General features: G+C 33.4%; 3 protein-coding genes across 5 annotated transcripts; 1 reads left to right on the top strand and 2 right to left on the bottom strand.

The window, feature by feature from the left end:
• Positions 1-819: 819 nt before the first annotated feature.
• On the bottom strand, positions 820-9,008 carry LOC123885767 (formin-like protein 4). Its single transcript, XM_045935086.1, has 3 exons — positions 7,788-9,008; positions 6,138-7,086; positions 820-1,392 (listed from the first exon to the last, which is right to left on the bottom strand). The coding sequence occupies exons 1-3, from the start codon at positions 8,582-8,584 to the stop codon at positions 1,075-1,077; spliced, it is 2,064 nt and encodes a 687-aa protein (XP_045791042.1). The 5' UTR covers positions 8,585-9,008; the 3' UTR covers positions 820-1,074.
• A 4,318-nt stretch (positions 9,009-13,326) lies between these two features.
• Positions 13,327-14,370, bottom strand: LOC123886244 (protein MLN51 homolog). The gene is made up of 2 exons (XM_045935579.1): positions 13,921-14,370; positions 13,327-13,839 (listed from the first exon to the last, which is right to left on the bottom strand). Exons 1-2 carry the CDS (start codon positions 14,368-14,370, stop codon positions 13,327-13,329), a joined length of 963 nt encoding a protein of 320 aa, XP_045791535.1.
• Positions 14,371-15,896: 1,526 nt separating this feature from the next.
• Positions 15,897-20,775, top strand: LOC123884590 (protein REDUCED CHLOROPLAST COVERAGE 1-like). 3 transcript variants are annotated; one of them, XM_045933717.1, is made up of 8 exons: positions 15,897-16,186; positions 17,502-17,810; positions 17,914-17,976; positions 18,070-18,171; positions 18,524-18,841; positions 19,264-19,356; positions 19,454-19,555; positions 19,672-20,775. In XM_045933717.1, the coding sequence occupies exons 5-8, from the start codon at positions 18,575-18,577 to the stop codon at positions 19,984-19,986; spliced, it is 777 nt and encodes a 258-aa protein (XP_045789673.1). In that variant the 5' UTR covers positions 15,897-16,186; positions 17,502-17,810; positions 17,914-17,976; positions 18,070-18,171; positions 18,524-18,574; the 3' UTR covers positions 19,987-20,775. The 3 variants fall into 3 exon arrangements, with proteins under 3 accessions (XP_045789673.1, XP_045789671.1, XP_045789672.1); XM_045933715.1 differs by having other exon boundaries at positions 15,904-16,186; positions 18,070-18,841; XM_045933716.1 differs by having other exon boundaries at positions 15,904-16,186; positions 17,914-18,841.
• The last annotated feature ends 1,436 nt before the right edge of the window (positions 20,776-22,211 follow it).

Genomic DNA, 22,211 nt, shown 5'->3' with positions numbered 1-22,211 from the left:
AATAATTAAATATTAAAGGGTGGTTGACGGTGGCCGGTCGCCGGAGCGCCGCCGCCAACCACCGCGCCGGTCACCGGAGCGCCGCCGTCCACCACCGCGCCGGCCGCCGGCCGCCGCCGGAAAATCGCCGTCCACCACCGTCCGCCGCCGGAGCTCCGCCGTGCCGGCCGCCGGTGGTCCGGCGTTGACCGCCGCGTTGACCAATTCCTCCACCACCTTATTAATTATTTATTTATTAAATTATATAATTAATTGAATTTGGAAATTTTTTTTTTAAAAAAAAAAAAACTATTGGGCTTTTTCCTTATTGGGCCTCAATTTAAAAACCAATTTTAAACCAATTATAAAAAATTGGATAGGGTTTAGAATTGGTTTTTTTGTATTGGATTGGTTTGGTTTTTTTTTAAAATGGATTTGGTTATTAATTTTGGATATGGTTTGGTTAATGATTTGGTTAAGGTTACTTGGATTTTTTGCACACCCCTAGGCCTGGGCCCATGGAAGATATTTCTAGAAAGATGGTTGTTCGTCACCCCCTAAATTGATCAGAATCCCCCCATATCTCCTCCATGGGAGATAGGGAGATATCTCCCGATAGTACAAATCTTACCATAAGATATCTTTCGGTAGTGTGTTTTTTAGTGAGAGCAACTATCTTCTAGGAATATTATTTTGTTGTTTATGTGATGACTTTGTATAAGAAAAAAAAAAACTAAAATAAGGTTATAGAGCAACTCTACATTTTAGTTTCTGATACATAGAGTAAGTCTATATTACCTGCATAGACTGATCCTCAAATTAGTTCAAGATATAAAAGGGTTAAGACAAAAATTTAGGTGGCGTTTATGACACACAATTTAAATGGCAAAAATTAAAGATAAAACAAATACAGTGTTACATACTGTGTCAATATTTTGATGTTCCAATAACACAACAGATATACATTAATAATTTATGTGCACCTTAAAGTTTGTCCAAGTTACATATTTTACATAACAAGTATATTATTAAAGAAGGAACTAAAATAGCCAACTTTTTGCATAAATCAAAGAGATACAAATGCAAAATCAAGCTTCAGAAGTCATCTTCTGACTGGCTGGAAAATGTAGACTCTAACTCTAACTTATTTGACAGAAAATTGAAATCAATGCTACGAAATCTCAGTGGCACCTTCTTTGATGGAGACAAAGGTGGTGTTGTTGATACAGAATCCATTCCTACATTCTTCTTTTCTACCTTCTTTTTTAGTTCAATACAAGTTTGACCTACCTTGTCAACAAAATCTTTTACAATAACAAACAAATGAAAAGGATTAGACATATTGTCTTTAGATGTTCCTGCTAGATAGTACTCATTTGTTTTCTTCACAAGTTCCATGATCCTTGTTTGATCCTTGATAGAAATTTAGCAAGTGTACTAAATAGTCGTCAAGTAATAAAATTTATAAAGTTCGTATCCGCAGGGATTGTTTCAATCTCGACAAAACAATTAAATTAATTTAGGATTAATAATTAAAATGCAAGGGGGGAGTTTAACTTGGTTTGAATTTTTATCATAAACTTATAAATAACTTTGGATTCAAATTGAATGAAAGAAAAGCGATTGATCCTTTTGGTTCATCTAATTACTACTTCTCTTGGTAATTTCATGTATGATTACAAATTTACTCAATTTAGTTTCATGATTAGATTAAATCTCAAATGATTATGCCCAATGTCTTGGTAACACAATCCTCTCCCTTGATCATCGATTCCTAATGTCTTAGGTAATCTATGATCAATTGAGGTTTACAACCTTTAATCTTTTAATCTCAATTAACAATCCAAAATGTCTTAAGTGAAAGTTAATTGATCAATCATTCCTAGATCGATCATTCATTCCTATCGTCATAGTAAAACAAATAATTGAAATCATTACACAATTGATCAAGTCATGTAAAGCATTAAGCACAAGAAATAATTGAAGAAACTAACTTCGTAATTCATTGATCATAACATATGATAATCACATAGTTCAAGAGAAATAATAATAAGAATCTCCTAAGGACCAATCATGAGAGTTTAGTTACACATAATAAAATAAAAATGAAACAATGAAGATAAAACCATAGAATAGGCGTGATGTGGGAGCTGCTTGTTTCATTCAATCCTCCACCACTATGCTAATTCCATTCCTCTGTTCATCCCTTTCTTTCCATCTTTCGCGCAGCTTCCGTCGTGCTACAGTACCCCCTCTCCACCAATTTGCAAAGAAACCTTCCCTTTCATTTCCTTGGTTCGGCCGTTCGGGTCATGACTTCAACATAAGGCCCAAGTTGTCTTCCTTTCATTGTACATAAGCCCATCATATTAAATGATATATATACTCCCTTTTAGGCCATCACCCACACTACACAATATTACTAACTTCACAAAATAAAAACTACACAAAATGAAATATTAATAAAGAAAAATACTTAATTGACTCAATAAACTAAAAAATGCAATTTATTTAAAATGACTTTAAATTAAACACTAAACTAATAAAATTATATTAAAAACTTAATTGAAAAGACTCCAAAAATAGAGACCGATGAGGATTCATCACAACCCCAAACTTAATCTGTTGCTTGTCCTCAAGGAACAATTGCTTTCAAAAGAGTGCAACTCAACCTCAAACACCAAACCAAACATTCATGTTAATCTATCTCCGTAATCAATAAGAACAAAACATGTCATTTTACATAAATTATCATGCTCAAGGTCACTTTCATCTACTAATAACCAATCGGAAATTCAAAACAATTCATCCAACATTCATTCATCAAGCTCAATTCTCTCTTCACACAATCTCACCAAAATTCTCTCAAGTGTTTAGGGACATACACTCAATCAACACAATCTACACCTTTCTACCATAGGCTTGCATGGACTCTAAAAATCGATCGACATACAATGAATATGCACCTTTCGAGGACTTTTCAGGTTATAGCGTGGCTTAGGTTTATTGAACGGTGGATATTTTTGGGAAACTAGGTAGAAAAACTTGAAGCTTATAAGATCACCTATTTCAAACAAAAGTGGACAAATCAATTGATCTCCCAAAAATCATCAAATTCATACTAGAGAACTTAGTTTTCACAATTTTTTTTTTTTCTCATGCAAATGAATTCACAATGTGTGAACTCATTCCATGCTCACATTTTTTTTTCTTCAAAGAAGTCCCTCGACAATTTTTTTTTTATTCATTTTTTTTCCAAACATGGTGTTATGCATTTTGCATTCTCTTTATTTATTTATTTTTCATTTCTTTCACCATTTCCTTTCTTTTCATGAGGGACATTCTCTTCATTTTTTTTTAACACAAACTTTTTCAAAATATTTTTCTTTTAGTTCTCTAGTACCCCACCCCAAACTTAATAGGTTGCAAATCCCAAGAGCAACCCCAAACTTAATGATGAGCATTGTGCTCAAATCACAAGTTAGGTGATCAACTTCAAGAAAATCATCTTCTTCTTTTTTTTGTTGTAAAAATTATGTGGTTTTCAAAAAGAAGTAAGATCAAAACATTTTTCTTTCAATAAGGCTCAAAGGGGCTAGCAAGGGATTGTAATATTCAAGGGTAGGCTACAAAGGCTCAAGCTCACAAAAACGTGCCTCAGTGCATTATTCATCGCAATCAATCAATTAAGAGAATTCAAGCAAGTTCTAGAGAATAGGAGAGACGTGGAACTCACATAGTCAAGAAAGAAATTCAAGTGTTTAGGCTCAAGACCTCACAGTTAGGATAACAGAGAAGAATTAGAGCCATTAGAAATCATGCTAAACAAACAGAAATCATTTCCTCAAAAATCATCAGCAAACTAATATAACCAAAGAGCAATCAATAATGTAAGTTGACAGTTACTACTTAGATGGAGAACAAACTAACAAGCACATTCTAGTTAAATGCTCAAAATCAAGTCACACATAAAATATTAACTCAAACAGATAAGGATAGAGTAGTGACAAATTCATTCAACAGTGCTTTTTATTACTTAATAAAATGCAAAAATAAAAAAAATTAAAGACCGAGTTACCTATCATGGGTTGCCTCCCAAGAAGCGCTTCTTTAACGTCATTAGCTTGACGCCTTAACCACTGTTAGGGTGGCATAAATGATAGCAAGAACACATCATCCTTCTTCTTCCTCTTGTTGGTTAAGAATTCCATGAACTTAGCATAGAGAAGCAAATGTTCCCATCTTCCAACAACTAAGCTTTTGGAACAAGCACTCTCCCACCTTGGAGAAGAATGAAATTTCTTTTGCAAGAGATTTTTCTCTGTAGACTCCATTGGTTGAGACTCAAACGTTACATAGAGATCAATATGATTCACTCTTCTCATGCCATTCTTCTTGTTTTTCAATTTTTCTTCTTCATGATGTTTAATCACCATCTCAACCAACTTCTCACACTCATTTGCCTTTTCAACAAGATTACCACATTCAACTTCAAATCCATCAAATGAACCTTGATTTGACCTCAAAAATTCATCCAAAATCTTTTTGAGTTGAAAGTTGTAATCAATGTTGATCACTTCGGGCTCTTTTTCCTTCAAACAATACTCCTCACAATAGTTATTGTGATGATTCGCTCCACAAAAATTACTTCTCGCCTTCAATCTCGAAATATGTGCATCCAATCTCTCTTGTGCATAAGATAGTAAACATAGTTGATAACAAATGATATTTATTTCTTTGCAATCAACCAATCTATTATCAATCCATTTCATTGCTACAAAACTTAGAGAAAATTTTCAGCAGCAAAGAAAACTAAAGAAGACATAAAGATAAAATTTATATATACAAGAATAAAAAGAAAATAATAGAAAGGAAAAAAAAAATAAAAAATAAAAAATCCTAAGTAAAAAAAAAATTGCCTTGTCAAAATTAATCAACAATCCCCGGCAACGGCGCCAAAAACTTGATAGAAATTTAGCAAGTGTACTAAATAGTCGTCAAGTAATAAAATTTATAAAGTTCGTATCCGCAGGGATTGTTTCAATCTCGACAAAACAATTAAATTAATTTAGGATTAATAATTAAAATGCAAGGGGGGAGTTTAACTTGGTTTGAATTTTTATCATAAACTTATAAATAACTTTGGATTCAAATTGAATGAAAGAAAAGCGATTGATCCTTTTGGTTCATCTAATTACTACTTCTCTTGGTAATTTCATGTATGATTACAAATTTACTCAATTTAGTTTCATGATTAGATTAAATCTCAAATGATTATGCCCAATGTCTTGGTAACACAATCCTCTCCCTTGATCATCGATTCCTAATGTCTTAGGTAATCTATGATCAATTGAGGTTTACAACCTTTAATCTTTTAATCTCAATTAACAATCCAAAATGTCTTAAGTGAAAGTTAATTGATCAATCATTCCTAGATCGATCATTCATTCCTATCGTCATAGTAAAACAAATAATTGAAATCATTACACAATTGATCAAGTCATGTAAAGCATTAAGCACAAGAAATAATTGAAGAAACTAACTTCGTAATTCATTGATCATAACATATGATAATCACATAGTTCAAGAGAAATAATAATAAGAATCTCCTAAGGACCAATCATGAGAGTTTAGTTACACATAATAAAATAAAAATGAAACAATGAAGATAAAACCATAGAATAGGCGTGATGTGGGAGCTGCTTGTTTCATTCAATCCTCCACCACTATGCTAATTCCATTCCTCTGTTCATCCCTTTCTTTCCATCTTTCGCGCAGCTTCCGTCGTGCTACAGTACCCCCTCTCCACCAATTTGCAAAGAAACCTTCCCTTTCATTTCCTTGGTTCGGCCGTTCGGGTCATGACTTCAACATAAGGCCCAAGTTGTCTTCCTTTCATTGTACATAAGCCCATCATATTAAATGATATATATACTCCCTTTTAGGCCATCACCCACACTACACAATATTACTAACTTCACAAAATAAAAACTACACAAAATGAAATATTAATAAAGAAAAATACTTAATTGACTCAATAAACTAAAAAATGCAATTTATTTAAAATGACTTTAAATTAAACACTAAACTAATAAAATTATATTAAAAACTTAATTGAAAAGACTCCAAAAATAGAGACCGATGAGGATTCATCAATCCTCTTTCACCACCTTAAGTTCTTCCTCACATAACTCTAGAAACCCTTTCATCTCATTGATAAATCCACCGTTAGTGTTTCCACAACATGTTATAATGTGTCTAATTTCATTAACATGAGAACTAAGAGTTGAACACATTGTGATGAAACTATTATAGTGCATGCTAGCTGCTTTTTTTGCTTCTGATAATTCATTACTTAGACCACTTAGCACTTGTAAACCAAGGATTATATATTCTTTTTCACTTTCATCATTGTATTTTTCATAGATAGCTTTTCTTTTCCCCTCTGAATGAACTACTTGTTCAACTATGAAGTGAAGTAAACTAGTTTTTCCATTTGTGCTTTTTACATCAGAAAGTTTTGTAAGAGCACTCAAGTTGAAACCTTGTGCATTACCTCTTGAAGTTCCAGCATTCATTCTGTTACCAGTTTTGAGAATTGCTTCAAGGAGTTTCAAGAATAGACTACTAGTTTTCAGTTCCTTGCAACCCAAGTCAAGTGTGTGTAAGTGTTCTTTAAGCCGAAGAATTTCGCTATCGTAATTCGATCTGAAAAGCATTGCTTTCAAATGGTTGAATGATGTTGGAACTGCTTTAAGGATGTAGTATAGGAAAGACTCGGCTTCTGCAAGGTTATTTGGGTTGCCAATGAATTGGACAATTTTGGATGCTTCTTCTTGAGAGGGAGCTATTTTAGTGAGTTTTTCAAGTGTCTCAACACTGAGTCCTTGACCATCAAGTACTGCATCCAAGATTTCGCACCGAGAAACTGCTAGTGATCTCAGCACAATTGCAGTGTTTTGAGATTTTCTTGGCTCAAGGATGAATATTTGAGTTTGTGTGTTGGAATTGGACTTGGACAAACTGGAAAGAGACCTGTTTCTTTCTTGGGTTCTATGATAGGTGTTTGAATATCCAAAGAGCGATTCCATGAGTTCATCATCAAACCTGTAAAAAGAAATTGGAAATTGTAAAGTTTGTAAATTGTCCTTCCTTAGATCTTACTCCGAAATATGAGTGTGTCTAAGCACACTTATAATCATTTAACAGCTTAAGAACATTGACAATGTGAGACTCAAATGTAACCCCAATACTGTTTGACTAGGTTTTCAAATCTAGGTATGATATCTAGGACTGTTCATAGTTCGATTCAAGAGAGAAAGCTGAACCGAACTGGTATAAAGGTTTGGTGCACCGAGTCTGTGTTTTCTAAACCGAACTAGAATTACCTTTACGGAAAACTGAATTGTATATTTAAGTACCAAAGCTGTATCAAATTATTATTATAACTGATATTAGGACTCTTAAAAAGAAACAAAAACTGAACTGCAACGAAAAGAATTGAACAGTTACAGAAAGTTAACGAACTGGATTTAGTTTGGTGAACTTCTCATCACAGTTCGGTTCAATTTTTTGTTTTTTTGGACAGACTTTAGACCTACCGATGCCATGTTAAATATGCTCGAATCTCATTCTCGAAAGCTAGCTCAAAGAATGAAGATGTTCAAGCACACACAAAACATTACACAACTTAGAAACATTTGCTGCTTGAGACTCAAATGCAAATTTCAATGAAGTTGACAATATATATAGAGTGATGAAAAAACAGACACTAGTCAAAATTAACATGAAGGAAGAAGATATATTACCTAAAAGATCCATCATTGATCTGATCCCACACAGTTGAATGATCAACATCAGCTGCAACCTTATCCCAATGTAAAGGCTTGAGCCTTGTTTGGCCACCACTTTTATCTCTTGAACTCTCTCCTACAATACCCTCTTTCATATTTGCTTTTCCTTTAGGTCTTGCTGGTGGTTTCATGGTTGAAATAAAACCTTTAGACTTTAGAAGTGGAGGTGGACCAGGTGGTAGCGGTAGACGAAGTGGTGCCTTCGGAATTTCTTTCTTTGCAGGAGCCGGTGGTGGAGGTGGTGGTGGAGGAGGAGAAAGAGGGAGAGAAGGTAGTGGCTGATTATAATAACTCATGTGAATCTTCTTTTCAAGATTCATTGATGAAGATTTTTGTAGTGGTGGAAGTGGAAGTGGAGATTCACATGCAAATGGAATCTCATGAGGATTAGATACTTTAGACCTATGAACCAAAACATCTATTATCTTTTCTTTTTCTTCTTCATCTTCTTCAAAACTAGGATTGAACATACAATTTGGAAATCTAGATATCATTTGTCTACTTTCTTTATCCATCATATAAATAACATCAACACCATTTTCTTCAACAATTAGTCCTTTCACATTACCACCAAATCTTTTTATATCTTCATAATGGTTCATCTCATGAACAAAACCTCTAGTAGTAACTTTGTTTCTTCTACTTTTGAATCTAGCAAGAACAAATTTGTGGTAGAAGTAAAGGAAAATTCCTGCAATGAGTAACATAGCTAGAGCTGTGGCAAACACAGCCATTGCAATAATAGCTGACATTGAAAATAATTCACAAAAGGGTAATGGAGATTTTTTTTTTTTAAGAATACAGATGTGACAAGAATAATATTGCACTCCAAAGTGTATAACTTATTTAGTGTATGGTTTTTGAATGTAGTGACAATGGTTGATGACAAATTCAATAAGGTAGTTGTCTATTGGTGCCATGTGATGTGAGTAGAAACACAAATTAATTGGAATTAAATGGCAATTCCAAATTGATGCCCAAAGAAATTATGCAAGGGGTCATAGAATTTTGGATGGTGAGCTTATATTAAAAACTTAACCAAATATTGGTCTAATTTGAAATGTTGCCTTGTAAGTTATGTTCAGACCATAAATTGAAAAGAGCCAAGAAGTAATAAACAATGGAAATAAATGAAATAATCATATTTTATCGAAAAAAACTTAAGTCGCACATCGAAAAGAGATAATGAATAAAATTAGTTTATAAAGAATGAGAATTTATAAGTCAGTTTTATAATGATGGGTTAAACTCGATTTAATATGTATCAAAGTTTATCAGTTTGGGGTGAGGTATGAGTTATTATTTCCAATATTAAATTAATAATCTTTGCCAAAAAAGGACTTAACTTGACAAAAAAACAGATGAATCAATGTTTTAACAATTTTAATAACTTATGAAACAAGAAATGGTGAGTGACAAATGTTTTGATTTGTTGATGGTGGATATAATGGTTGAGCCGTCCGTCTCAATTTTTAATGCAATTGTTAATTAAGACGCCAATAATTGATGTTTAGCTTAAAAATAAAAAATGATGGTCGTATCAATGTTGGTTTTCTCTACAATACTAGTATAGTATCTCTTATATGCCGTCTTTATGGTAACTTATGAGGTGACAATGTTGCTCCAGCTGTTGCATTGAGGAAAGGTTGTTGGCTTCTTTGACCTCGACGAATTCATTTTATTTTGAGTCCAACTTTCGAGCACATGAATTTGTGAGAGTTTTACAAATCCTTCACTGTGAAGCTTCTTCTTGGATATTTGTCTTTGTTAATTAATTTGAGTCTTTTTTCGTTGGTTTAATTTAAGTGAATTTGAGTTATTGTCTACAGTTTAATGTTTTAAAATAAGGGTAAAATTGAAATAAAAATGTTATAATTTATTTCATTCCGTCCACTTCCCAAATGATGAAGTGGTAACTTTGTTCCATTCCATTATTGAATATCCAAACAATGGAACGGAATTTATGTTCCATTCTATTCCGCTCCACTCCATTCCATTATGTTTCATTCCGCTCCATTCCGTTATGTACCATCAATCCAAACAGAGTCATAGTGTCATGCTATTTAATTAGGTGACACATCATCAAAATTGAAAACCAAAATACAAGGGTGACCAAATATCTACATTTATAGGGGAGATCAAAATTGCGAAAAAAAATAATAGGAGGATTAAAATTGTTTTTTGTTATAAAATATAAGTAATAGTAATAATATATAAGTATAGAGGTGAGAAGAAGAGAAGAGAGAAAGAATAGAGATTGTATTATTCTCATCAAGGTGTGTGTTTACATGACAATACAAGTCCTATTTATAGGACAATATAATGGGCCAGTGGAATGGGCCAATGCGTAATGGACATCCACCAAATTATTCATAACACTCCCCCTTGGATGTCCATCGAGGATATGCCTCGTTAAAACCTTTACTAGAAAAAACCCGGTAGGAAAAAAATTCTAGTGAAGGAAAAAGAGTACAACATCCTTTGTGTTTGAACTGCCTCATTAAAAACCTTACCAGGAAAACTCAATGGGACAAAACCATGGTTAAGGGAAAAAGAGTGCAAAACACAATTATATCTCCCCCTCATGAAGACAATTATATCTGAGACGAATAAGAGCAATTAATCTTCAATATAGTTGATCAGAAGCTTTTCTTGATGATGACTTTGTAGAAAGATTTGATTCTTCTTCTTTAATATAATCTTTTCTGAATTAGCTGTTGATGCAGTATTATCTTCTTCAAATTTCTTGTATGTGTAGAATCACAAACTTCAAAAAAAACCACACTCTGAACTTTCTGAATGTAGTGTTAAAACTTCCACATAATCGGATGATATTGTTGTATCTCTAAGATACAAATTATATACTTGACTTTGTTCCAATATCTTTGAGTTTATTGATACCATCACATACATAATTAGCAAAATGCAATAGTGTTCTCAATTGAACTAAAATATGGTCCTTCAAGACCAATTCAAGTAAGTGATCATTTTCTTGAGACATGAAATGATATTTGTTCACTTCAAGTGACAATAAATTATATTTGTTAATATCAAATATATTTCATTTCAAACTTTTCTTTAATCAATAGATTTCAAGAACTCTTCAGGAGTTTATGTCATCATATAACAAATTCATTTCCAAAGTGACTTATTCATTTCATTAAGTCATCTCTTCGATAGTTTGAAATGTATGTCTCGTGGAAATTAAATTCTTCATGGAGTTTTATATAATCCACGCTAACAAGTGACATATAAATATAGCGTAACACATTTTTCAAATAAATTGAATCTTCCATGTGTTAACAAACTTAATCAAGTAAGAGAAGGATTTTGATTTCACTTCAGGTGAATATTTCTCTTCACAATCAATGACAAACTTTTACCAATATGCTTGAATAAAAAATCAAGCTTTTAATGTTTGTATTTCAACATTTTCTATTCACAAGAAAATTAATTCGTATCTCATCATGTTTTACATCTTCAGGTGTATGGACTGCTGGTCCAAAAATCTTCACTTTGCAAAGTTACATAGCAATTGTGTTTTCATTTAGACAATCATTGTCTATAATTCTCAATAGAATTTATTTCATGATCCTCATTATCATTTATCACATATATAACGCTTTACTATGTGCAAAAAATATTGTCAACGTTGACTTCATCTCGGTTCCATCATATTTTATCCATGACATAATTTATTGAGATCTCTTTATTTTCATATCTTTCAGGTACCTGATAAGTTCTTCTTGAACTCGGAAAATCAATTTCATATCCTCAATTGGTCATCTTTCTTTTTAGCTCCTTTTCTTATTTGAGGATTTTCATCTTTGGAACCGATTCGCTTACCACGCTTCAGGGTGGTTAAATATCATTTGTTTGCCCATCAAGGACATCCATTTTGATTGGAGCATTAGCAGCTGTTTATTAATTTCATAGACTATGCAAATGAATTATCTTTAGAACTTTTGGTTCATACTAATTTGTAAGAGGATCAAGACGAGATAAAAATAATAATAATTTATTTCAAGTGATTCAATTGAACTTCTGGTTCACAATTTCAGCTGTTTATTCTCTCCCCCTAATATTGGGAAAACTAATTAATCACTTGAGAAGCAGCCTTTTGGGCTATAAATAATTCTCCAATTTTTTTGGCTCAAGAATTTATAATAGATGGAGATTCATATCAAATACATTTTCCCAATATTCTTTAAGAACCGTTTAAATGCATTATATTGGAGCAATTACACATACACAACACATCCAAAAATGCTGATATGGGAATCATGTCTATAAACCAAAATTCAAATTGTAAATTAGGGGAGAACTTATAATAACTTGTTGGCTTGATGCGAATCAATATCTCACGTACATGTTTGAATGTTCCCAAAATATAAATTAGAAGTTATGATCTCATAAGTATCAGTCATGTGATTACTTTAGACGTCTAAAGAATGGATCTTCTAGTCCATTTTTTTTATTTTTTATAATCATATTCTATTCGATATCAATTTCAATTGACATACGATACTTATCAAATATTTTCTAAGAATTTAGAAAATGAGATCTTAGCAAAACTATTTGAGAAAATAAACTCACAAACTTCTGGTTGTGAGTAAACATGTATGTGACCAATTTAGTTGATTCATCAATTCAAGTCACAAAATATCTAAATGGTCAAAAATCTCAAATTATCAATTTCTTTTGGGAATTAGTAACCGATAAAAATTATTAGAATGAAGGAACTTCGGGCCCTTCAATATATATTTATGGTTTTTTTTTTCGCATCATAATAAATCCGGGATGATCCAACCGGTATTGCCAACAATAAATTTATCATGATTTGTAAACTTCTGGTTTACATTATGATTTGTAAACTTCTGGTTTACAATAACATGTGTTTCAATTGTACTAATATAAGTGTAGTACAAACCCGAAGAGAAAGCGGGTAGTTTCTCCAATACACATGTTTTATACAAATTGCGCTTTGTGATACAAAGATATTCAATACCTCCTTCATTTCTTGTTTCAATATGGTATCCATTTAGACGAATATCCTTGAAACTTAATAAATTTCTATAAGATTTGGAGGAATATAATGCATTCTCAATATGTAACTTTGTTCCACCATATAACAATATCTCTGCTCTTCCGGAGCCTTCAATTATTTTTTGAAGTGCCGGATATTGTACTTACATTAGTTTCTCGTTTCACCAAAGAAGAGAAATATTTTTTATCTTTAAAAATTGTGTGGGTAGTTGCACTATCCACAAGATATGTATCATCCTTATTGATGCTAGTGTCAAAGCTCAGTATAAAATAAATAACGATAAAAATCAATGCCTAGTAAGAATGAAATAACAATAGCAATAAGGATGAAATACCAATGACAATGTTATATGAAGAAGAAAAAAAAATGGTCCGCAAGTTTAAGCATAATAGCTTAATTATTACATATAAAATCCAAAATAAGTAGCCACAACTATATAAAAAAAAATTACTTCTTGAAACTACCATCACCAATAAGGTGATCAATTCTTCCATTTGGATCATCAATGAAATCACCAATTTCTAAATGAGTGACATCCATATTACCATAATTTGGATGAACATCTTCATCAGCATCATCGATAGCAAAATGAGTTTCAATCCTTTTCTCTTTTAGTGATTGCTGATAGAGATTGATCAGATGTTTGGGTGTACGACAGGTACGAGCCCAATGATTTTTGCTTCCACAGCGATGACAAATATTCTCATTATTCTTACTACTCTGTCCACCGTTTCCCTTTTCATGATTTTGCCGCTTTTGGCGAGAATATGAATTCTTAAAAATTCCAATATGATTATGATTACGACCACGACCGCGGCCACGATCATTACCGCGACCACGACCGCGACCACGACCACGACCACGACTGTCATCATATTGGTGTGAAGCTACATTCACTTCTGGGAATGGAGCGGCACCGGTGGGACGGGCCTCATGATTTTTCATTAAGAGTTGATTATTCTGTTCAGCCAAAAGTAGGCAAGAAATCAATTGAGAATATTTTGTAAACCCTTTCTCTCTATACTACTGCTGCAGGAGCACATTAGAGGCATGGAAAGTAGAAAAGGTTTTCTCTAACATATCAGCATCTGTTATCTTTTCTCCACACAACTCTAGTTGAGTAGTAATTTGAAACATTGCAGAATTATAATCAATTACAGTTTTGAAATCTTGCAACCGCAAGTGTATCCAATTGTACCGAGCTGTGGGGAGAATTATTGTTTTCTGATGTTCATATCTCTCCTTTAACTTATTCCACAGCACAAGAGGATCTTTAACAGTAAGGTATTCATTTTTCAGGCCTTCATGAAGATGACGGCGAATGAATATCAAAGCTTTTGCTTTTTGTTGTTCTGATGCATTATTTCCTGTTTTGATAGCATTTCCATCACCTTCTGCAGCTAAGTTAATTTTAGCATCAAGGGCCCAAGCCAAATAATTTTTTTCAGAAATATCTAGAGCCTCAAATTGCAGTTTCGAGAGATTCGACATTCTTGATGCTAATATCAAATTGTAAAATTAAATAAGTCAGATAATTTAATGTGATGATTTCATGGGAAAAGTATATATAATAATAAGTGACAAAAGATGGTATCCGAAAAAGTTTGTTTGGATGAACCTTAAGTTTAGAAAAGTTGGTTTAAAGTACCAAAATATTAGTGAATAGGTTGGTATCCGAAAAAAATAAAAAATTGCACACTTGTTATATTTGGAAACATTGATATATATTTGGAAAAAAATTGATATTTGGAAAAAATTGTACCAAGAAATCCGTAAGGAATATATATATTTGGAAAATATTGTACCATTGATTTATTTTATTTTTATTATTATTATTATTTTTTTCTTTTAAAATAAAACATTATATTTGGAAATAGTATTAAATATGAAGATTTGTCATAATTTAGAATTTTTTAACGGAAAAATCAGGGATGCAAAATATATTTTTTTAAGTGGTGATAAATCAGGGATGCAAAATATATTTTTTTGATGTGCAATCCATTAGGGATGCAATGGTGATAAATGGTGATAGTTCTTCAGGAACAAAATATATTTTTTTAAGTTCTTCGGGAACTAAGATTATGAATTCTTCGGGAATTCATGTATTGAATGTCTAAGTTCTTCAGGAACTGAGAATAGGTTCTTTAGGAACCAAGATTATGAATTCTTCGGGAATTCATGTATTAACTGTCTAGGTTCTTCAGGAACCAAGATTATGAATTCTTAAACATGTTTATGTTCTTTTGGATGATTGAAGTGTTGATGTTTCACCATACAGGTGTCGGTCACGAAGCATAATGATGCTTCACCATACTATTGTCGGTCACGAAACTCAAACAATATCAAACATCCAAAATACATATTATAAATAAATAAATAATTGATCAACATTTTATGTAATATTAATGATCAAAGTGTTATGCTTCACCATACAAATGTCGGATATCACGAAGCGTAAACAACATTGAATCAATTAAATACATAAAGGAATGATGCTTATTTATTTATTGAATTTTAATTATTATTATAAGTATACAAGGTTCAAACGATTCATAATCATATAATAATCAAAAATAAAAACTACTTGTGATTTCATAAAAATAGAATAAGAATTGCGTACCTCAATTGGTTAGAGCGTCGTGCTGATAACGTGTTATAAAATATAAGTAATAGTAATAATATATAAGTATAGAGGTGAGAAGAAGAGAAGAGAGAAATAATAGAGATTGTATTATTCTCATCAAGGTGTGTTTACATGACAATACAAGTCCTATTTATAGGACAATATAATGGGCCAGTGGAATGGGCCAATGCGTAATGGACATCCACCAAATTATTCATAACATTTTTTTTTTTTTTTGATAAGCGAGGATCAAAATTGTTGATTTAGTAAAATAAGGTGACAAAAATTACATTTAAGCCTTTTTAAAAAGAGAAAAATAAATATGTTTCAAAAAAAAAGAGAAAAATAAATAAACTATTTAAAATAACGGTAAAGTAGTGAAGTGAAACACTTTGTTTTTGTGTTTTGCAGATGAAATTCTCTCCGATCACCGCCATCTCAATCTATCCCCACCATTCCTATTCTAAACCCTAGTCCTTCTCCATCGTCCGATCTTCCCAAATCCACAACCTTCCATTTCTTGTACGACGACGGTGAATTCGGGAATCCCTTCGTTTTTGGCGTAAGTGTTCATGAAGAATCTTCAAACCCTAGAAATGTGTTTTGAATTCGTGCAGAAAAAAGTACAAACAATCAATAGATAGTTTCTTGATTCAACATTCAACGGATCTGCAGTATCTCGAGGTAATTCTTCTGAATTTGATTTTGGTTCATTTCTCTTTCTTTTTCCATTTGATTCATTATAGCTTTATTATTGTGCAGTATCTACTATTCTACAAAACTGGATTTTTCTTGTGGTGTTTGAGATTTTAGCAAAGAAAATTGGATTCTTGTTTAATTGGATTCTTGATAAATTGAATTGACAGAGATGCATTATGTAGTCCTAAATTTGATTAATTGAATTGACGGAGAATGCCATTGGATATGAAATTTGGATTATGTGGTTAGAATTTTGATAAACTGAATTGATGGCAAATTACATTGGATACGAACTTTGATATTTGAATTTTGTGGTCTAAATTTGATAAATTGAATTGACGGAGATGAATTATGTGTGGTCCTAAATTTGATTAATTGAATTGACGGAAAATGCCATTAGATATGAAATTTGATATTTGGATTATGTGGTTTTAAATTTGATAAATAGAATTGACGGTGAATGATCTTGGATACATAATTTGATATTTGGATCATGTGATCCTAAATTTGATAAAGTGAATTGATGGTACTATGAAGTCTTGTTTTATGGTCTAAATGCAATTTGAATATGAACATTTTATTCATAACTTGAAATGCAAGTTGAGATGACCCTTGATAAGAAAGATGGTTGTGTGTGTGCCTTGGTGCTTTTGATGCGAAATTGAGTATATGTCCCTCAATGTCCCTAAATTGAGTTTATGTCTCTAGATGTCCTTATATTGAGTTTATGTACCTCAATGAATGCAAGTGGAGAAGTCCCTTGGCACCTTAGATGCAAAATTGAATATGTCCCTCAATGTCCCAAAATTGAATATATGTCCCAAGATGCCCCTTCGATGCGAAATAAGGAAGATAGTTGTGTCGTGGTGCCTTCGATGCGAAATTGAGTATTTGTCCCTTGGTGTCCCTAAATTGAATTTATATACTTCAATATCCCTAAATTGAGAGGTTGTCCCTGGATGTCCCTAAAATTGATGATTTAAATGTTTTTTTTTTTTTTGTTGATAAAAATTGATGGTTTGAATGTAATTTCAATGTGAATGCTTCATAACTTCAAATGTAAATTCAATGTGAATGCTTCATAACTTCAAAAGTAAATGGAGATGACCCATGGTGTCTTGGATACAATATTGAATATATGCCCCTCGATGTCTATTAATTGTAAATGGAGATGACCCTTGGTGTCTTGGATACAATATTGAATATATGCCCCTCAATGTCTATTAATTGAATATATGTTCCTAATTGTCCCTAAACTTGATGTTCATAATTCTGCTCTGTTTTGTTGTCTATTATGAAGTTTATCGAAAACAATACAGAAAAAGATAAGAAACCATCGTTGGAGAAGGCTAACAATGAAATAAAGGTTGAGGGTCTTGGGAAACCCCTCAAAGCCCTCAAGAATAATAAAAAGAAATCTGATTCAAGCAATCCTAATTTTGCATCCGAACATTCAAAATCTAATCTCGAGGCTGAAAATGCTGCCTTGTCCTCAAGTGAATCCCAGCATGAAGCTGCGGTAGCTGAGAATGAGCTCGCGCTGAAACAGATGTTATCTGAGGCAGCTTTTACCTGATTGAAAGAATCAGGAACTGGACTTCACTGCAAGGTAAATATTCTCGGTGTAACAACGTATTATCAAGTTCTATAGCGCAACCAAACCAATCTATTTCATCCGGTGTCTAAATCAAACTATATTTTCTTGTTAGCAGTCTATTCAAGATTTGATCGACTTATCTCAGAAATATTACATGGATGTTGCTATCCCAAAACTGGTAACTATATAATTTTGTTATATTGGTTTGCTGCAAGGCTTTCTTGATAACATGACCGTCATGATTTTTATGACTGTTAATTATGCAATACAGGTAGCAGATTTTGGCTCATTGGAACTCTCTCCAGTTGATGGCCGCACGCTAACTGATTTTATGCATACTAGGGGTCTACGAATGTGATCTCTTGGGCACGTTGTCAGTGCTCTAAACTTTATTTACTTGTCCTCTTTGTTGATAAATAGCGTTCCTTTTTCATGCTTCTTCTACAGTCCACAGTCACAAATGGCATTCATTAGTGTTTCATTGACAACTCTATAATAGCATTACTAACTCTGAAAATATGCCTTTAGGGATTGTAAATGTTGGTCACCCACAGTTCTTTCCAAACTAAAATACTTTATATTTGCATCAAAGTTTCTGTTTTTGCCCTTTTATTGTCTGCCACACATTTTTAGAAGGTCTTGAGCGGGATTTTGTTTTAGTTTTATGATAATGTACGTGAGCTTTTCCATGTTGTATGATGTTTGCATTTTGCTTATCTTCACAGGTCAAGCTTTCTGAAAAACTTTCACATGTGCAATCACTTTGCATTCATGAGATGATAGTTCGAGCTTTCAAGCACATCCCGAGGGCAGTGATTTCTGCTGTTGTTGACAAGGAGAAAATGGCTTCATCAATAGCTGGTGCATTGAATTTGCTGCTTGGTGTTCCTGAAAATAGAGAAACGGATAAATCATGTGATGTCCACCCTCTTGTGTGGAAATGGCTAGAGTTGTTTTTGAAGAAACGATTTGACTGGGATCTTAACAGGTTGAACTATAAAGATGTGAGGAAATTTGCAATTCTACGTGGCTTGTGTCACAAGGTACTAGAGTTTGGAAATTACAATTTCTTGTAATATGTTGTGCCAAATTTTGTGATTTATAGTGCAAGTATTTGTTGCTTACAAGGTCAGTTACTATATTAAAAATAGATAAGGGGACCTATTGAGGTGAGTTGTATTTTACAGCTTAATATTGTCACCGTACAAATTTATTAAAACGAGTCTGAGGTTTACCTCTCTGAGAAGTCAAAGTACCTCTAGTAATTGTTTGGTGCCTGAATGAGTTTGTTTTACATGATCTTATGCTACCTTTATTACCTTACTGATTTTTGAATACAGTCTTATTTTCATCTCATACGAAGTGTTGTATGCGACTCTTGTCACGAATCAAGTGATTGAGCTTAAGATTATAATTTTTCATTGAGTTATCAATTACAGCTTGTTTCTTACCATCATTGTGTTAGGTGGGAATTGAGCTTGTTCCAAGGGATTTCGACATGGATTCTCCATTTCCCTTCCAAAAAACTGATATTGTTAGCTTGGTCGCAGTTCACAAGGTAGCAGACAAGTTGAAATATAGGTTGTCTCACATAATGTATTGAAGATTATTGAATAGTCCCTAACTTATTTATTGTTTATGCTGATCCTTTACAGCAAGCAGCATGCTCATCTGCAGATGGAAGGCAGCTCTTGGAGTCCTCCAAAACAGCTTTAGACAAGGGAAAGCATGAAGATGCTGTTACCTATGGGACAAAGGTATACTGTAGCCAGAACCCTTTGCTTGGAAATCTTTAGATTGCTGAAAAGGTTTTTCAACATTCAATATCTTTCATTCTGAAATTGATTTATGTTATCCTCTATAATGGTAACAGGCTCTTGCGAAGCTTGTAGCAGTTTGTGGTCCCTACCATCGGATGACAGCAGGAGCATACAGCCTCCTTGCTGTAGTTTTATATCATACCGGAGACTTCAATCAGGTTTTGTTTTTCTCTTATATGTTTTTCTACTCGTTGGAGGAAGGTCTGGGAAATGTACACATTGCTCTCAGATATCTTCACAAAGCATTAAAGTGCAACCAAAAGTTACTTGGTGCAGATCATATTCAGGTTTTATGTTCATTTTATTTTCTGTTTTTGCCACAGTTTGAAGGATTCTTGTTTAATTGGATTCTTGATAAATTGAATTGACGGAGATGCATTATGTAGTCCTAAATTTGATTAATTGAATTGACGGAGAATGCCATTGGATATTGTTGTAAATAAATAGTAAATATTCTATTATTAGGAGTAATCTTCTATTAGTAATTTGTATTTGACCCATGAGCCAATTAGGTTAGAATAGCCTATATAAACACATTAGTGATTGTAAATTATTCATAACTTGAAATATAATAATATATTCAGTTTTCACATGGCATCAGAGCTCTCGTTCTTTGAGGGCCTTGCTTCCGCATAAACCCTAGCCGCCTTCATTGCGGTCATAAACCCTAACTGCCTTCATTGCAGGATTAGGATTTGTTACTACTGCCTTTATTGCAGTTTCAGCAAACAGTTGCGAAATCACTGTTCACGTGGTACTGTTCATCCACGACACTGTTCACGCGCGTGCTGTTCATAGCAGTACTGTGCGTCACTGTTCATTCAAAAAAAAAAAAAACTTGGATTTTTTGCTATTTTGTTCTCCTTATTAAGACAATCACATGACATCGGTCAATATGTCAAAAAAAGGATTTGTTCCACTCAACCAAGATGAAATAAAGAGGTTGAAATCTTTTCTTAGTGAATTGGAGACACCAACAACGGTTACAACTTCTCTGGCATATTCAGGTATGTTTCCGTTTCCACTTTCTCTTGGTAAGTCTCAATTTTCTGTTGGATTTAATGCTTCGGATAAACCCTATAACCAATATTGGATACTGGATTCTGGAGCCACTGACCACATGACACCCTTACCCACACAATTTTCCACTTATTCACCTTGTCTCGGTAACAAGAAAATATCCACAGCAGATGGTACCCTTTTAACTGTAGCAGGTCAAGGAGATATCCAAATAAGTCCATCTATAATCCTACGAAATGTCCTTCACATTCCCAAATTGTCTACTAGCCTAATTTCCATACAAAAACTCACCAAAAACCTATCATGTAATGCTATTTTTTATGACAATGCTTGTGTTTTTCAAGATAAGCATTCGGGGAGGACAATTGGAAATGCGAAAGAATTGAATGGTCTTTATTACTTGGATAACCAAAATCTCCCCCCAAATCCACTCAACAACAACAACTCACTTTTTTCGGAATCAATTAAGACCAACAGGGAGAAAGTCTTTCTATACCACCGTCGCCTTGGTCATCCTTCATTTAGAGTCATGAAACAAATATTTCCTTCCTTTTTTAAAAATTTAGATGTTGAGAGTCTTTGTTGTGAGGTGTGTGAACTTGCTAAACACAAACGTGCCTCTTTCCCGGTCAGTAACAAAGTGAGTACTTCTCCATTTTATTTAATTCATACTGATGTGTGGGGTCCTTCTAATGTTCCAAATATATCGGGTGCTCGATGGTTTGTAACCTTGATCGATGATTGCACTCGGGTTACATGGGTCTACTTACTAAGACAAAAGTCTGAGGTTACCTCTGTGTTTCTACATTTTTTCTCATTGGTAAAAAACCAGTTTGGAGTGAGTATTAAGAGGGTCAGGTCTGATAATGCCAAAGATTACTTCAATCAAGGACTTAATTCCTTTTGTCAAAAAGAGGGTATTATTCATGAGTCCTCTTGTGTCAAAACACCCCAACAAAATGAGATTGCTGAGAGAAAAAACAGGCATTTGTTAGATCAAACACGTGCTATATTATTCCAAAATAAGGTTCCCAAGAAGTATTGGGGAGAGGCGGTTTTAACCGCATCGTATCTCATAAATCGTTTAGCTTCTAGTGTCCTTGCCTCTAAAACTCCTATGGAGGTTCTATCCTCATTTTATCCTGATGTGTCCACCTCTTGTAATCTCATTCCTAGAATATTTGGGTGTAAGTCGTTCGTCCATATCCATAGTGATGGTAGAGGGAAACTTGATCCTAGAGCCTTAAAGTGTGTCTTTATAGGGTATTCTTCCACCCAAAAGGGTTACAAATGTTATCATCCACCGTCTCATAAATTCTTTGTCTCCCGAGATGTCACCTTCCATGAACATGAAAGTTACTTCATTCAAACTCATCTTCAGGGGGAGAGCACAAGTAAGGAAGATGAGTCTCTTATACTCCCTGACCTTAATTTCGGGCTAGAAGTTGAGGCTGAAACTAGAGGTGACAATGTTGAGACTGAAATTGATCTTGAAAATATTGAAACTAAAGTTGACAATGTTGAGACTGAAATTGATTCTGAGAAAGATGAAAATGTTGGTGTTGATGTGAGA

The sequence above is a fragment of the Trifolium pratense genome, linkage group LG5, assembly GCF_020283565.1.
Source record: "Trifolium pratense cultivar HEN17-A07 linkage group LG5, ARS_RC_1.1, whole genome shotgun sequence".
NCBI classification, from domain to species: domain Eukaryota; kingdom Viridiplantae; phylum Streptophyta; class Magnoliopsida; order Fabales; family Fabaceae; genus Trifolium; species Trifolium pratense.
Note: the sequence above shows the minus strand (reverse complement) of the source record. Positions and strands in the feature narration are given on the sequence as shown.